We start from the raw sequence: 18,206 nt of genomic DNA, 5'->3' as shown, positions 1-18,206 counted from the left end.
GTGAGTCACTACGGAGCTTCCCTTTGGTCAGGGCCCAATTAATACCTTCCACTAGTTTGCCCAGGAACGCAGGTAAAAGCTACTGTACAGGCATCTGAATGTTCAGGTTTCTCAATTTTTAATCTTCAAAAGTAGTGTAATAATATTTAAGTTTCATACCACTTGGGGAAAGATACTGCACAATTTATTGTTGTTGTTTTTTTTAAAAAAAAGAAGAGGGCCAGGGGCAGTGGCTCATGCCTGTAATCCTAGCACTGTCAGAGGCTAAGATAGGTGAATTTCTTGAGCTCAGGAGTTTGATACCAGCCTGACCAAGAGTGAGACCACCATCTGTACTAAAAATGGAAAAAATTAGCCAGACACCATGGCATGTACCTATAGTCCCAGCTACTCTGGAGGCTGAGGCAAAAGGATCACTTGAATCCAGAAGTTTGAGGTTGCTGTGAGCCTCCAGGGAGGTTGCCAGGGAACTCTAGCCAGGGCAACAGAATAAGACTTTATCTCAAAAATATATTTAAGGCTCGGCATCCATAGCACAGTGGTTATGACGCTGGCCACATGCACTGAGGCTGGTGGGTTTGAACCTGGCCCGGGGCCAGATAAACAACAATGACAACTGCAACAAAAATAGCCAGACGTTGTGGTGGGTGCCTATAGTCCCAGCTACTTGGGAGGCTGAGGGAAAAGAATCACTTAAGCCCAAGAGTTTGAGATTGCTGTGAGCTGTGATGACACAGCACTCTACCAAGGGTGACATCATAAGACTCTGTCTCAAAAAAAGAAAAAAATATATATATTTAAATTTAAATTTAAAAAAAGGAAGGCCTTAGAGATCAGAGATTAGAGTAACAATATGTTTTAAGTGAAGGTAAAATCTACATACTTTGGCTGGCTACACAACTTTTTAAGTTTTAAGTTGTTGAAGAGAACAACTTAAAAAGTGAGGATTCCCCCACCCAGCATAAATACAGTAATTTTGACATACTGTAGTGAGGCGCCTTTGCAAGTCTATTCCTTTATATACACTTTATATCAAAAGCTCCATTTATTGTCATGACTTTCTCAATAATAGATAAAAAGGAGAGGGGAAATGTATTTATTATACAGGATTAACACCCTTTCTTCACTAAGGTATATTTAGGAGGACATACAATGATAACAGTGGTATCATTGTATGGCAGTGTGAAATTACACCGGTAACATACGAATGAATACATTCTCATTGTAAAGAAATATGCCATTTGAATATACATGGAATAAATCAGGAACATTTCCTAATTTGCCTCTTAAACAATTAGGAGGGTATCTTTTTAGTCCGATGTCTATGTATGTGTATTTCATATATGTGAAATGCATATATACTGTCCTTACTGTAAACTGTCTCTAGTATAAATCTTATCACCCCATAATCATTATTCTATAACTCATATTTTTATGTTGAACTTTGTATACTAAGAGGCAGACTTGTTTTGTTTTTGTTTTTGTTTTAAGACAGTCTCACTCTGTTGCCCTTGGTAGAGTGCTGTGATGTCATAGCTTACAGTAACCTCAAACACCTGGGCTCATGTGATCCTCTTGCCTCAGCTTCCTGAGTAGCTATAGGTGCCCACCACATTGTCCAGGCAGTGTTTCTATTTTTTTAGTACAGACAGGGTCTTGCTGTTGCTCAGTCTGGTCTCAAACTCCTAAGCTCAAGCAAGTCATCCTCCTCAGCCTCCCAAAGTTCTGGGATACAGGTGTGAGCCACAGCACCTCTGGGCTAAGAATCACATTTCTTAATTTTTCCTTTAAGTCTTCTGGATTTTGCACTTTATTTTAGAAACTCTTCTCCACTCCATTGGGTATTCCACTTGATTTTGAATGTTCATTCATGAAAGCATTTAGGAAATGATTTATCACCTGTTGGTCCAGAGGTGGGATAAGGAGAGTGACTATGTTTGTCCAGGTACTGAACCATCACATCTTTAGCCTCCCATTAGTGCTCCCTTGAGTGTCATCTCTCCTTGGCCCCTCCCACTTCCTGCCCAGGACTGTCTTCCCTGCTGCTTCTTACTTTCCTGTCTGCTGCTCAAGGGACAACAGTGGTGTCCAGGTAAGTAGAAGGGGCCCATGCGGGTCAAGGGTCTGGGCAGAGTCTAAATGTGAGAGTACAAGCAATGAAAATGAGAAGTAACCTCTAATCTTATACTAATTCAGTTCAATGGAGTGTGGGGAAAATTATTTTGGTGCTTTGGAAAATTGATCAAGCAACAATTAAGAGTCAAAACTGGTCAATGACCTAAATCTGCCTTATCTTCAAGATCAAAGGAAAAACAAAAAAAATTTTGCCAAGATGGTGTGGTTACTTTTTCAAAACGGATTTTATTTTTTAGAGCAGTTGTAGGTTCACAGTAAAATTGAGCAGAAGGTATGCAGTTAATTTTTTAATATTCAGGGCCTCAGTCTTCAGTGTGTGTATTAGTTAAATTCTTTTTCTTCCTTCTGCCTTTTATTGCATTCCCCCCACCCCACTCCCCTTGTTGGCTTTTGGCACTGTTTCTAACACCTTTAAGAGGGATAAGGAAGACAAAGTAAGATTTCTATTTATATATTTGTTTATTTTTTACTTGCAATGGAGTTATATCTTACAGGATGAGTTAAGCTCTAAAGGGATAATGTAAGATCAAAACCATATCCAGTCAAAATTAGTCTTGCAAATTTCTTATAGGGCTCATAAAACCTAGGATATACCCAATTTTTTGTTGTGTTTTTAGCTTGTTTCTTTAGTCTAGTTTTTCTGTTTGGGTTTTTTTTCCCCTCTACTACTGAAACAGATGCATGTTTTTTCAACTGAGTACTAGATGAAATAATCCATTTGTACTTAGGGGCAAGTGAAGGAAAAATAAGTACCTTTAATCACTGGACGTATATTCAGTGTGGTCAGATCAAAACCAGTCACAGTATTTGTGAGGCCCAGTGCAAAATGAAAATATAGAGTCCTTTGTTGAAAAAGTACAGTATTGACAATTTCAAGAGAGCATGAGCAAAGTATTAAACCAAGCAAAGGTCTCTTCCAAGGGTGGGGCCTTGTGCAACTGGAAACTCAGATCAATGTAGGAAGAGAAGCCTCAAAACTCCCGCAGAGAGAAATAAGGGGCAAAATCACTGCAAGGATTTAAATTAATCTCTCGTGCTCCCCACACCCTGTCCTAGCTGAGTATGTATAGTTAAGCTTATATAACATTAGATCAACACAAGATGCAACTCGGTTAGAAAAGTTAAATGATTGAGAGGTTGCAAGTCCATATTACAATTATACTTTCAGATTTCCTGACTTTTCCCAAGGATTCTGTAATTTAAGGCTAAAAGTTCAGATGTGTAAAAAGAAAGTAAGTGTTCATAATTCTTTCCAAGCAAAAATTCTGATCTGCCCTTACTCTTTTGCCAAGAGTGATAGGACAAATTTAGTCTATCATGTAATTTATATGGAGAAAACAATCTGTATTATCATGAGTTCTGTAAGTCATTCAAAAAAGGTAAGTTAGAAAAATTAGGCGTAATGAGTCTTCTTCAAACAAAATGCCAAGTATTTAACTTCCTAAAGATGTTGCCTTTTCAGACTCCCCCTCCCACAAAAGGTCTCATGAACATAATGTGACCGAGGAGAATTTAATTTAATGACTGTCTTGATCTCTCTGAGCAAGGATGATTTTAAAGAGTGCTGATATTTTAGAGCGCTATTTTTTCAAAATGCTTTTATAGTCAAGCCAGGCTGAGGTCAGTTGGTCAGGTAATTCACCAAAGGGTTTTCAGATAGCAAGTTATTTAATGTCAAAGCAATGGAAGATTCTGTTTCCGGGATCTGTTTTTCTCTCTGGTTGGGTCTCTGATGTTACCCCACCCCTTCCACCTCAAGGTTCTCACTCCAGGTCATGCTGAAACTTGCTTTAACAAAAATTGCTTCCTTGTGGCTTTAAGAGTTACGCATTTGAGCTTTAAAAGAAGTGTCATACCTAAGGTCAGATAGCTGGTCACCTAGGTGTAGAACTTACTACCCTGACTCATGTTCACCTGTTCCAAGTTTTATCACAGTACAAAACAATACTTAACAAGTTCCTACAAAGCCAACAAAGGAAGCTATGCTGCAATGTGTCATTGTCACAGACTTCCCAAAAGTTTGGGGGATATTTTTTGTTAATTTTTCCAGGTGGAGTTTTTAGGGTGGTGATGGCAGTTGTGTGGTGGTTGTAATTTGGCAAGAATTGAAATTGGAGGCTTCTATCATCCTGATTGCTTATTCCAACAAATGATATTTTAAAGAAAAGAGCATGTTTGAAGGAAAGAACTCCAGGTGGGGCAGCATTTTCTCTTTAATCTCTTGATCACTATCAGGTTGTGCACCTTAAGACAGGTGGTGAAAGGAGATATAGATACAAATTTATGCAGATCACCAGCTAAGTTTGGGTAAAGTGGTTTGCCAAATAGTTTCAGTAACTAACATTTACTAAGTGCTTACTGTGTACACTGCTCATCACTTCACACGCTTTACCTGATTTCATCCTCACAATAATGAGATAGCTATCATTGTTCTCCCCATTGACCAAGATCTCACAGGTAGTAAATGTCAGAGCCAGAGTTTGAACCCCAGAGGAGAGACCATGTTACAACCACTGACCCTGCTTTAAAATATTGCCTATTTTTTTGGCCCGGGCGGGGTTTGAACTCACCACCTCTGGCATATGAGGCCGGCGCCTTACTCCTTTGAGCCACAGACACCGCCCTGCCTTCTTTTTTTCCTTCTAGAATGGTGGTGGCCAACTTGCCTCCACAATCTAGACATGATTTCAGCACCAAACAGAAATAGTTCAGTCTTTACAAAATTCACTTACATTCCTGCATGAAACTATCTCCCAAGTAATATCGTACTGATTTACACCTGGCAGAAGACATGGTTTTGATGTATGTGGTTGGGTGAAGTTTGCTTTTGCACACCCTGAAACACGCCCACAAGAGCTGCACTGAGGGCCTGACCGCACAGCCCCTCCTGGGACTGGTTATTTACATTAACCAATCTCGAAACATCTCCCAGAGACAGGTGCTGCCAAGAACCGGAGAGGAAGTTAAGACGCTTTATCTTCTTCATGCACACGAAGTCTACAGAGAGCCTGGGTGGGTGTGACTCTCAGGAGCTAATCGTCCCGTCCAGGTGCAAATCTGGACTCGTGTTTACGCGGAGGCGTAGACACAAACCCAGATAACACGGTTAGTCGCTGGTGTGCCTGGGAAAACCCACTAGCAATGCTGTTGGTTCCGTTGCCTCTGTAAGTGTAGACAGTGTAGGGTGGGCATCGAGTCTGGATTCCACCGTCTAGATTAGAGGTGTGCTAGCACTAAATGTTCCACCGACTGCCAAGAGCTTGCAACATTGTCCACGTCGGTGGGTCCTGGGAGCCCAGGGTATCAGTCCAGCACTCCACTAGATCCGGAGGAAGCCTCGCCCTACCCCTGGAGTCCCGCTTGGTCCCGCCCCCAGCGCCCCGGCAGGCCCCGCCCCCAACGCCCCGGCGCTCCCGGCGGTGCTGCTGCCCCAGTTCCGTAAACACTTCTCTCCCCGCCCCTGGCAGCCCCGGACTGCACCACTCGCACCGCACGGGGGAGACAGTTCCTTTCTCATCCCACACACCCTCCAATCCAAGCTATTTTCGGCCTCTCTGATCCAAACATGAGAGAAACTCGTTCTCAAGAAGGTTAAGCCTGCGTGAACTCAGCTATTGGAGGCTGGAATATCTTGGATTCCCTGGCTTCGCCGCGCCGTCGTCCCCTTCCTTGTCGGTTTTGTGACGGCCGCGCTGTGGCTGCCTCCCTGGTGTCCCTCAGGGCCCTTTAAATACCGCATGGGGTGGGGGGAGGACGCTGGGTTGGTGAGTTTTGGAGTTGGTTGTTCTGTGTTCGGTGAGGGGTCACCCAGAGACCCTTGACCCAAGGTCACTCAGTCGCCTTTCTCCTCCTGTCTACTTGTTGGACCCGGTGCGTATCCATCCCGGGGGAGGGGTCTCCGACTCTGAGGTGACAGGCCAGGGCCGGCAAAGGGGACACCGCTCCTCCAGCAGCCCGTGGGCCTCCCCCGCTTCATCTCGGAACTCCGTCCTGGGACAGCGGGGCCAAGAGCCATCGAGCCCTGTTCCTTGCTTCCGCCCCCCCCGCCCGTCCCCTTGTTTGACCTCGAACCGCCGTCTCGCGTGGAAGCGGGTTGGGGCGCCTAGAGGCCGCCGCGGGTGTCGGGGCAGACACGGGCTTTGGGCCTGGGAGGGGAGGCAGGATCGGGGATGCTTTGCCGCTTTTTCCACCCCGCCGACGGGGTGCCAGCGGCTTGCCACCATCAGGACTCCAGGAGGGGTACCGCCTCCTCCTCGTCCCCGGCCTGGCTGGAGTCTGGGGGACTGAGCCGGCGTGGGGGCCCGGGCTGGGCTGGCAATGTGTGTTTGCGGTTTGTTGCCGGGGTTTCCTTGGCGCACGGTTCTGCCTCCACCGTCCCCTCCCTCAAGGGTTTGTTTTGACAGGAAACCTGGTGCTCTGGGAGGGGAGGGGCTGCCGGAGGACGTGGGCGAGCGCGTGCAAACTCCAAGTGCGTCCTCTTGACTGGACCCTCGGTTAGCGGGAAGAGCTGGAGAATGGCCAGTCAGGCCTGGGCTCCAACCGCTGCCCCTCTGGGATAGCTTGTTCTTCCCAAAGCTGCTACTGGGGTGGCGCCCCTTGGGGGGACAGGCGATGATCTAAAGTGACGTGGATGAACGTAGTTTTGTTTTTGTTAGCATTAGGAAACTCTGTTCCTTTAAACGAGCGATTTCACAATGAAATAAAGTTTTTTTTAAATGAATGTATTTAAAATGCCAAAATCTAGTCATGATAAAGAAACGTGCTTCCTAAATTATAGTATAGGTAGGGATGGAAACAATCGTGATGAGCGGCACTCAAATGACTGACGTTTAGGAGATCTTAGATGTTTGCCCTGCTACCTTAACGGTAACGAAACTGGACAAGGTGTCCTTTTCTCCTGTGAGCTTCTCAGCACCCCTGGTCCCCAGGCCAGTCAGAGACCTTGCTCTTCCCTCCTGCCACGTGCCAATGAGGTTATCTCAGTGGCTCCCACTGTAGTGCGCTCCTTGTCTGCCCACAGCTTTTTTCTCTTGTCTCTAAGTAATATCATACATCACCTGGCAGCCAGAGGAGTTTGCCTAACTTGAAGAGACCCAGGGCTGAAGATACCTAGTCGAGTGTAGAAGCAGCTTCAGTGCCATGTTGTGATGGGTTGAGGGCCCCAAAGGGGAAAGCACAGATACTAAAACAGACTAGCAGTGGTGGGAGGAGAGTGCTCTCAAGTGTGAAAAGTCCTAGAAATCCTTCTCTCTGATACAGTAATGCCATGCATTGAGTGAACATCTGCTTTATAGACAGTGACTGGCTTGTTGGCTTTTATCTAGCTGTTTGTTGGTTCTAACTTGATGAAGACCAGTATTGTCTAGCTGAATGGTGCAGGCACCTATCTCTCTGCTGCATGGTTTATGCTTTGCTGTGGATGAATAACTTTTTAGCATTGCTATTTGGGACTAGTTCTAAAGCAGCATTTTGCAGAAGATGGAAATTTTCTACACTGTCTGCAGTTTTTCCCTTCAGAGCTTCTCTGACTCCCTGCTCTTTACTATACATATGTGAATGTTTGTCCTTGTACTTGACCTTGATCTAGTCTTGGAAGGATGGTATCCACTAGATATTTCTTGAAATTTCTCTTTTTCATGAGCTAACCTTAACTGTGTGGGTACCATTCCTCAAGACCCTGCTGGATAATCTGAATAATTCACTTCAAAATGTTTATGACTCATACTACCTATACAAAGTTAACCCTTTTGATAATATTTGGGCTTTAACTAGGGATTTTGTAGTGCATAAAGAATGGCTCCCTGCTAGAGGATTTTCAGTCACCCTGGTGAGGTGATTGAAAGTTTTTTTTTGAGTGACTGTTTCAGTGATGTCTTTTAGGAAATATAGCTCTTGGGCAGCCATTCCAGGATAAGGTCAGCTTACTACCATATGTGCAAGTCTCCACGTGGTGATGGATAGATTGATTTGGCAGAGTAGGGGTGGAAAAAATGAGCAGTACACCAAATTTCCTCCAGCCTCCAGAGCAAGGAAATGTGGGCTTTAGGGATCTGCTGCCTCCATTTGAGTTGTACCTCTACATACTATGAACTCCTGGGCAAGTAATGCAACCTGTTGGAGCCTGAGGAGTCTCATGATAAAATGGGGATAATAAGAATATCTTAGCTAACAGGTTGTAATGAGGATTCAAGGAGATAAGATATGTAAAGCACTTATCACAAAATAGTTACTGAGTACTTATTATTGAAGACATAATAAACACTTAGTAACTGTTAGCTCTAATTGTTATTTGCTAATAGTGAGAATAGACACAATGTAATAATTTCTTTAGGCTTCTGGAATTGTGACTTTGCTAGTTTGAACTCTTGATACCTTTTAGAAACGTGTTGAGGTAGGCACTGGGAATTGAAGAGTGGAGACATAGCTTCTTTCCACAAGTAGCTTAAAATTGAGTAGAGAGACAGCTGTGCCAACAACTATAGTACTTTAAGTGACTGCACAATGAGAATATGAGCAGTGAGAGGGAGGCAGAAGAGAAGGAAAACTCAAGTTATGAATAGGAATGTGGCATAATTTGTTCATGCAGTGATATACATGAGCTCCCACTCTATCCCAGGCAGTGTTCTAAGCTCTAGATAGCTTAAATGCTGTGAGTGGAGTTATCAGGGAAGGTCACCTTGAAGTTGTGATGTTGAATTTCAGATATGAATGACAGCAAGGAGCCAGCCTCATGAAAATCAGGAAGAAGAACAATCCAGGGGGAGAGAATAGCAGGTACAAGTGCTCCCAAGTAGGAAGTTTGGCTCATGTCAGAGGAACCCAAAGAAGGCCATTCTGGGTCATGAAGAGTTGGGGGAGAGTGTTACAGAATGAGGCAGAAGTCAGATCACAGAGGGCTGTGAACCATGGCCATGAGACTTCTTAGGGAGCTACCTAGAGGTTTACTCTTAAAAACGGATTATTGGGCAGCGTCTGTGGCTCAAAGGAGTAGGGCGCTGGCCCCATATACCAGAGGTGGTGGGTTCAAACCCAGCCCTGGTTTAAAAAAAAGAGAGAGAGAGAGAGAGAAAGAAAAGGGATTATTTTGCTTTTTCTGGAGAACTCTGCCCTATTCCCTGTTTTATTCTTTAAGCACCATTCAAGAAGGATGCTGGGACAAGTTAGACTGTCTAGAAGAGCTTTCATTATGGAATGGTATTCAAGCTGTCACAGAGGTGGGAAAAATCAAAAGTTTAAAAACTGTAAGACACTGGACTATTCTTTTTTTTTTTTTTTTATTGAGACAGTCTCACTATGTTGCCCTTGGTAGAGTGCTGTAGCATCACAGCTCACAGCAACCTCCAACTTTTGGGCTCAAGCGATTCTCTTGCCTCAGCCTCCCAAGTAGCTGGGACTACAGACACCCGCCACAACACCCAGCTATTTTTGTTGTTGTTGTTGTTGTTGTCATTGTTGTTTAGCAGCCCCAGGTTAGATTTGAACCCGCCAGTCCTGATGTACATGGCCGGGGTCCTAAGCACTGGGCTATAGGCTGAGCCATCACATTGGACTATTCTGAATTAGAATCTTAAAGTTTCAGTTTACCACTTCATCTTCTCCTTTAAACTTTTGTTAAAAATTTGCAAGAATAGTACAAAGAATACCCTGGTGGTCTACCTCTTACTCTGATTTACCTATTAACATTTTGCTCCCCATGCTTTATTGTTTTCTCTTTTTCTCTTTCTTTTTTTTTTTTTGACAGTCTCACTTTGTCACCCCCGGTAGAATGCTGTGGCATCAGGGCTCACAGCAACCTCAATTCTTGGGCTGAGGCTATTCTCTTGCTTCAGCCTCCTCAGTAGCTGAGACTACAGTTGCCTGCCACAAGGCCCAGCTCTTTTTAGAGATGGGAATCTCACTCTGGCTCAGGCTGGTCTTGAACCTGTGAACTCAGGCAATCCACCTGTCTTGGCCTCCCGAAGTGTTAGGATTACAGGCGTGAGTATGGCACCCAGCTTTTCTTTCTCTTTCATTTGAATCATTTGAGAAGTTGCATACATCATGACCAATGGGCCATGGAACATTTCAACTTCAGTCTATTTAACATTGGAATAAGGATAGACTCAAGTATCTACTATGCTATCAATTGACCACTAATGTCTTTTATAGGACGGTACAAGATCCAGTCTAGGATTCCTATCACATACAATTATCAAGTGCCTCTTCATCAGGAACATGATCCTCAGTCATTCTTTGTTTTTTATGACACTGACAATTTTGGAGTCCATAACTTTTAAAAATAAGAATAATAATAATAGTTGACATCTGTTAGGCTCTTACTAGGAGGTTAAGGACTTGATATTTCAGTACTGAAACTATTTTAGTTAATTTTCACAACAGCTCTACAAGGTAGATGCTATTATTATCCCCATTTTACAAAGGGTAAGTTCTCTGTCTCCAGGCAGCAAATATCAAAAGCGAGGACCAAGAGCACAGTCTGTCTGGCTCTAGAACCAGTGTTCTTACTGCTTCAGTCACATGGCTATCATCATTGGTGTACCTTTGCAATCCTAAACCAGCACAGGACTATTTCAGGTAGAGTTTACTGCAGAAAGAAAATAAGGAACTATGGTTGGACACAAGCTTTAAAATCACAAGCAAATTAAAACCAAACTCCCCTCCTTTTTTAGGTCTTTGTGTCTTTCCCTTCTTTTTTTTTTTTTTTTTTTTTTGAGACAGAGCCTCAAGCTGTCCCCCTGGGTGGAGTGCCCTGGCATTACAGCTCACAGCAACCTCCAACTCCTGGGCTCAAGCGAGTCTCCTGCCTCTGCCTCCCAAGTAGCTGGGACCACAGGCGCCCGCCACAACACCCGGCCATTTTTTGGTTGCAGCCGTCATTGTTGTTTGGCAGGTCCAGGCTGGGGATTTGAACCCGCCACCTTAGTTGTACGTGGCTGGCGCCCTAGCCGGTTGAGCTATAGGCACCGAGCCTCCCTTCTTTCTTAAAAGTTAGTTGTCATACTGCTGTTCATTCATCCATTCATTTATTCAACAATAAATATTTAAGTACCTGTTGCATTCCAGTCACTGGCTTCAAATGAATAACATGATGTTGTATTTATTAACATAAAATGATGGAACAACACAACAAAAATATGAATATGGTAGTACTTTATTTCCTTTGAATAATGACCCTCTAATAGTTTTGGAGGTTTTGCTTGGAGTTACTTTACTCCTTTTACTTTACTTTTGACTAGTGATGACATCCTCCAGGTAGGATGAGTTGTGCTCCTGAAAAGTTTGATTTACTTGTGAGTTGTAATAGTGAGGGTTAGGTAGATCTAAGTTTGTCCATATGAGAAACATTACCTTTCTTAAAGAAATAGCCTGGTTTCTTTATTACCAGTCTAAGAACCCACAATAGTTTTAAAAGCAGTCTAATTACCCACCGTGCCTTGTGAGTGAAGTAGCTTTGTCCCCAGATGACTTATTTGGAAACCTGAGACCAAGAAAGGTAAGAGCAAGTGTGAAGGAACTTGCAGAAGACCATTCACTCTGCGATGGGCCCTTTGCTTTGGCTTGTGTATTTCAGACAAGTGCTGGAGTTCTGTCCTGGGTGAGCGCCCAGCCTTGTTTGTCTGTAGTAGAGGAACATACTTTCATCATCTTGACATAAAACTGTTCCTCCCTCCAGAATTTTTTAATTCCTGCGGTAATGATATTAACAGACAAAAAAGTTAATAGCAAACATCTGTATATTTTTACTATGTCACGGACTGTCCGACATGTATTGACTAAATGAAATGAAATCTCACCCCAATCCTATGAGTAGATATTATTAGGATATCTAAATGAGGATGTTCAATAGGCAAATCCTATTGAAGTAATACAACAATGGGTATCTTTACTCCAAAGACAGGCTCCTGCTCAGATACACTACAGTTCTAATGTGGAGGCTTCTACCAACTAAATATGAGCTTCTAAACATTTTGAAGCTTTTAAAATTTTCTGTCATGGCTGTAGGGCCAGGACTTCTACCTTCAGTGAACTGTTGGCAGAAGGCATAATTGTGCATTATTAAGCACGCCTATCATTTGATTTCTCAGAACTTCTAGTGATGCTTCGTGGAACTCTGAGTTTGGAGCATCTTAGCAATTCCTAGCTGAAAGAAACCTTGTAACTGTGCCAACCCTTTCAGAAACAAGAGGTAAAGAGAGCAGATAGGCGCATAAAGTGACACAACAAATTAATGGCAGGCCTGTACCCCAAAACCCCGATTCCTAACTCCTAACTTAGAGCTTTTTTTTTTTTAACTTTTGGACTTTGCTGCCCTGTTAAACACAATTAAGAAACCTACCAAGTATGCTGTCCAGCAGGAATAGGAAAATAAAATGGACAGTTATAACTATTAAGCTAGTTCATACATTTCCATGGCTGAAAGGTTTCATTCACTTTTACTCAGAAAATCAGCCAAGGCTGGTTTGAAGGAGCTATGGTGGGGAAAAATTAAGACCAGGGCATACAAAGCACAGTTGTTGCGTTACAAGGGAATGACTAAAACTAATAATAAGGTGGGAGCAAACTTTAGGATATTCAAAGAAGAGCATGAAAAGGACCTGGGAATTTTGAGTTTTAAATCTAGTAAGACTAGCATAGGTGGTAGATTCTCTGTTCTAGGGCTTGGACTTTGGCAGTCTCAGGCCTGTAAATGTGTAGTGATATCAGCTTGCAAATGTTCTGGTTGGAAGCTATACCAAATGGGATTCAGTGATTCCGATTCAGCTGACACTGAATGAATACTTGTCATATACTTGGCATTGGACAAGATGCAATCTTTGCCTTATTAAGGAGATCCAGAAGTGACCATGAGAGGAAAGTAACTGTACTAGAGACTACGTGCTCTAGTGGGGATGCAGGAGATATGCTCCAGATGTACAAAGAGGGGCGCCATTAACTCTGACCACAGGGTGGAGGGACCACTTCCTGGCATTTTCAAGTCATCAATGGGACACGAAATGTTGTCAAAGAGAGAGAAAATGAGCTAGAGGGGAGGCTGAGTAATACATACTCTGTTCATTCATCCATTCATAGGATTTGGTGTTTGGTGGCAGTGAAAGGATTAGAGCAGCCCCTTTTCTTCTGTTCTCTCTCCCCTATCCCTGGGCAGGGTAGAGTTAAAGCTTGGGTAGAATATGGTTTCCATGGGGCAGAAGAGGTTATTTTATCACTGAAGATGTAAGGGTTCGGGGTTCATGGTGTTTAGCTTTGGTATTCTAGGATACAGCAAGTATGTAAAGCCAGAACCAAGGAATTGGTTTTATGGCATAGTAGGTCCTCTTGTCCCTCTGAGTCTCCCTACCTGTGAAGCAGAATCCTGTGTACCTGTGCATTGTTAGGGTTATATTGGGTACTTTGTAAATTGTCAGATAGAAAACAAATATTAGGTCATACTCTGATCACCACAGTTCATGTGAAAATGGAGGAGAAGAAGAAAAAAAATAGAGAAGAAGCTAAAGACTTGCCAAGCAGATTTTAATCAGTCTTCCCCTTTCCCCAAGAGGCTCACAGAAAGCATAAAGAGGTTGATTTCAAAAATTATTTATTTATTTATTTATTTATTTGATACAGGAGCCTCCAGCTGTCCCCCATGGGTAGAGTGCCATGGCATCACAGCTCACAGCAACCTCCAACTCCTGAGCTCAAGTGAATCTCCTGCCTCAGCCTCCTGAGTAGCTGGGAACATAGGCGCTCACCACAACGCCCGGCTATTTTTTGGTTGCAGCCATCATTGTTGTTTGGCGGGCCCAGGCTGGATTTGAACCTGCCACCTTGGGTGTACATGGCTGGCACCTTAGCCACTTGAGCCACAGGCACTGAGCCCAGAAATATTTTATTTTTTAAAAAGCAACCGGAACAATAATATCTGAGTGCTGTGCCAAGCACTTTAATAACATTAATCTGGCTTGACACAGTGGCTCATGCCTATTAACCTAGCATTTTGAAAGGCTGAGGTGCAAGGATCATTTGAGGCCAGGAGTCCAAGACCAGTATGAACAACTTGGTGAGACCCAATCTCTATAAAACATAAAAAAATTAGCTGGGTATGCCTGTAGTCCTACCTACTTGGGAGCTGATGCAGGAAGATCTCTTGAGCCCAGGAGTTTTAGGTCGTAGTAAGCTATGATGACACCATGGCACGTTAGCTCAGATAACAGAATAAGACCCTGTCTCAAAAAAAGAAAAGAGAGAAAGATTGATCCCATTCAATCTTCAGGTCACCCCATGAGATTAGTCTTTGAGTCCAGTTTCACTCATGAGGCAGGCGGTTAAGTGACCTCCCCATGGTCACTTGAATGGAGACAGAATAAGCAGTCTAACTCCAGAGGCCCATAGTCATACTTTGTCATTGTTGTATTTTAAAGATCTGTCCTTAGAGCTGCTCCACTTTTATACCTAGTAAGTCCTGAGTAAACTTGTGCCTGTGGCTGGGGAATCCCTATTGTGGAAGGGCATCTTGATGGCTGAGTGATGGGGGAAGGATAAGATTATCATCTGAGGGCCTTTGCAATGCTGTGACACTTGTGGGCAAAGCTGTCTATGCTGGAAAAAGCATTGGCACTGCTGGCGGAAGTACCATAAAATACTGACACAGGTCTGTTTGTCTGTGCAGGTGCTATTTCCTTATCCATACCTAGGTGACACAAAATGCCCTTCAATGGTGAGAAGCAGTGTGTGGGAGAGGACCAGACAAGTGATTCAGACTCTTCACGGTTTTCCGAAAGCATGGCCTCTCTCAGTGACTACGAGTGCTCCAGGCAGAGCTTCACAAGCAACTCCTCCAGCAAATCCAGCTCTCCTGCTTGTGAGCCAACAGGGGGGCAGGAGCCGGGGTGGTGGGCGTGTTACTAGAGTTGTGTGCTGGCTTTGAAAACTCAGAAATGGCTGAGAGCAGCAGACTTCTCCTCCTTTCTAGAAGTACCAGAATAGCACTGCAGAGGCATTGCAGCTTTCTTAGACACATTCTCAGAAATAAACAGCCACTAAAGCTTACAACCTGCTGATTTTTATTTTAATCATTGTCTCTGCTCTGCTTTGGTTTGACCATAAATCAGGCCTTCAACCCTGTCTGTCTTTTCTCCCAAGTGGCAGAAAGCCACTCTTTTAGATTACTTCTTGGCCCACCCTCAAGGATAAGTTAAAATTAGTCTTTTCTGATTGTTTCTAATTTACATTGAAGGAAAATTGCCTTCCTGGAAGGGTCAGAGGGGAAGTGAAATAATATATAGCGTTTCCTGCTAATTTCAAAAATGGTTGTGCAATTCACCCCAGAAGGGTGCCCAAGAGAATTACTACACTAGAGGTGCAAGAAAGAATTAAAAAGGGGGTGCCACCTCAAAGGGAGACATCTTTTTTGTCCTCGTTTGAATGTAGAAACTAGAGATGTGTCAAGCAGGTATGTTTGCCTCTTTTTTCTCTAGTTTTTTAATTGGCATTTTGTTTAGGAAATTTAATACCTTTGCAGGAAAAATCACCTAATGTTTAATTATGATCACATGACCACTTCTAAAAATGTGTGCATTTGTATTTATTTTAAATTCATACAGTCGCATTTTAAAAACCTTAGAAAATATATAAGTATAGAGAAAAGAAAATATTGCTTATTATATCACCCAAAGATGACAGCTGGTAGTGCTTTGCCGTATCTTTATCTTTCACATAGACATATGTGTGTATATCTGTGTGGACTCTTTTCACTTAGGATTATAACTAAAACATTTACTCATGATTATATATTCTTGAAACATTGTTTTTATGACTACATACTATTTCATCAAGTGAATATACTTAAATTTACTTAACCATTAACCCATCATTGGACATTTAGTTTCTTTTTCTTTCTTATTTTTTTTTTTCTGTTACAAATAGTGCTTTAAGTACATAATAAAGCCTTTCTAGAAATTCTTTTGAATCTCGTTGGGTTATGGGACCAAAGAATACAAACATTTTTCTTTTTTTTTTCTTTTTTTCTTGAGACAGAGTCTCACTGTGTCACCCTTGGTATAGTGTGGTGGCATCACAGCTCACAGCAACCTCTGACTCTTGGGCTTAAGTGAATCTTTTTGCCTCAGCCTCCCAAGTAGCTGGGATTACAGGCGCCTGCCACAACGCCCAGCTACTTTTTGTTGTAGTTGTCATCGTTGTTTAGCTGGCCTGAGCCGGATTTGAACTGCCAGCTCTGGTGTATGTGGCCAGTGCCCTGGCCAGCGCCCTAGCCACTGAGCTATGGGCGCCCAGCCAGAATGCGGATATTTTTAAAGAGAATTTTGAAGCAGAATTGGTAGAAGCATTAACAGCAGGCCCAGGTTTCTTCACCTTTTCTCACTCATATTGTTTATGGGGTTGATGCACCTTAGGCACCTTCAAGAAGGGTTTTACTAATTCTGTGTATCATCTTTCTTTCTCCTCTTCTTTCTCTTGTCCCCCCCACCCCCACCCCCACCACATTGTCCTCTTCCTCCGACTCCTTTTTTTGTTTTTCTTTAGGTAGCAAAGTATTACGTGTCAGTGCTGTCATTTTTGATCATGATTTTTAATGAACAGAAACTAAGATTTCCAGCGGTGATTTTAAACCATGATTTATTAGAATGGTTTCTCAGTATAATCCTTAGGAACAACTCAAGTTCTTTTACTACCTCCTACTGAGAAGTAAATTATCCAGTTTCTCAGATTTATTACATTTTACTTTAATTATATAAATTTCTTGAGTTCTTACTATGGTCTTCTTTACTTGAGTTATCTAATTTAATCACCTTAGGCTGACCCTGTCAGGAGGTAAGCAATGCCTCGATCAAATTGAATGAGAACTACCACTGGGCAAAATTTAGAACTGAATTTAATCATTATATTCTTATACATTTAGAAATTATAGTTTTAAAAATCAGTTATTTCATATTGAGTCTACTTAATGAGACCTCTAGATTACAAAATAGAAGTAGTCTTATTTACTTCCTATATAATACATATGATATAGATATCAATAAGCACTAAAAATGAGGTCTGTCTTACTAGGCCTATATTAATAAGATTGTCCCAGAAATATTTGCTAGTTTATTATCAAATATAGTAACTGAAGCTATTGAAAGAATTCTTAAAGTTTTGAAATCTTTATTACACAAGAGAATCCACCTGTTTTAATACATATTCTCCTTACTTTTAAAACCCTGTAATATATAGTGTAATAAATTAAGCTTTGTTCATATCAGTAGGCTTTGTTGGATGACAGCTTCCCTTCTACAACATTAACTGGCTTTTCTTTTTCCTTTAGCAACAAGCCCTCCCAGGATTGTAACATTTGATGAAGTGATGGCTACAGCAAAGAACTTATCAGACATGACTCTTGCCCATGAAATTGCTGTAAATGAGAACTTCCAGTTGAAACAAGATGGCCTCCCAGACAACAGGTAACCTGGAGGCATTTGTTGTATGTAAAACTATGCTGAAGATTATGTGTGTATATGTGTATGTGATGTTAATATATGCACGCTGATTCCTGAAATAATACCCATATCCACAGGGGGAAAAAATTATTTAACTCTCTAACAAGATGTTATACTTTTTTGTTTTTTACAAAACAATTCCTTTAGAGTACATGGTACCTATAATCTTCAGAACTCAGCTTATATGTCACTTCCTGAGGGAACCTTTTCCTGACATTCCCAAACCTCCTAGACTATAATTAATCCCCTTGCTAAAGAGTCCTTGTAGCCCCTGCTACCTCTCCTCTGTTAAGAGGTCTTATAATTTTATGTTCAGTGTTCATCTTCCCCACTTTATTGAAAACACATTAGTGGAGGAACTTTGTATTGTTTGCTGCTCCCTCTCTATTGCCTACCATAGTGCCTGACGTATACTACAGTTTCAAGAAATATTTGCAGATTTATTAAAAACTGATATTCTGGTTAGAAGGATAAAGAAATGCACCCAAACTGACAACAGTGCAGGCCATCCAGAAACCTGTGAGGTTGCAGTTGCAACCTCAAGGAACGCTTACTGGGTAACCTCACCCCCACAGACCTCTTTTTTTTTTTTTT

The 18,206-nt window shown here is 42.3% G+C and overlaps 1 protein-coding gene across 2 annotated transcripts in view; it reads left to right on the top strand.

The window, feature by feature from the left end:
• Window positions 1-5,874: 5,874 nt before the first annotated feature.
• The window catches only part of TCP11L2 (t-complex 11 like 2), a 40,086-nt gene continuing 27,754 nt past the window's right edge, over window positions 5,875-18,206 (top strand). For both annotated transcript variants that reach the window (XM_003783281.3, XM_012814193.2), the window contains exons 1-3: window positions 5,875-6,006; window positions 14,786-14,977; window positions 17,441-17,576. In XM_003783281.3, coding sequence (XP_003783329.1) covers window positions 14,821-14,977; window positions 17,441-17,576 — 293 coding nt within the window. In that variant the 5' untranslated portion in view covers window positions 5,875-6,006; window positions 14,786-14,820. The remainder of the gene's footprint in view (window positions 6,007-14,785; window positions 14,978-17,440; window positions 17,577-18,206) is intronic.

The sequence above is a fragment of the Otolemur garnettii genome, unplaced genomic scaffold (genome assembly GCF_000181295.1).
Source record: "Otolemur garnettii isolate 467f Iridium unplaced genomic scaffold, OtoGar3 scaffold00007, whole genome shotgun sequence".
Classification (NCBI taxonomy): Eukaryota; Metazoa; Chordata; class Mammalia; order Primates; family Galagidae; genus Otolemur; species Otolemur garnettii.
This window is presented reverse-complemented; position numbering and strand designations above follow the sequence as displayed.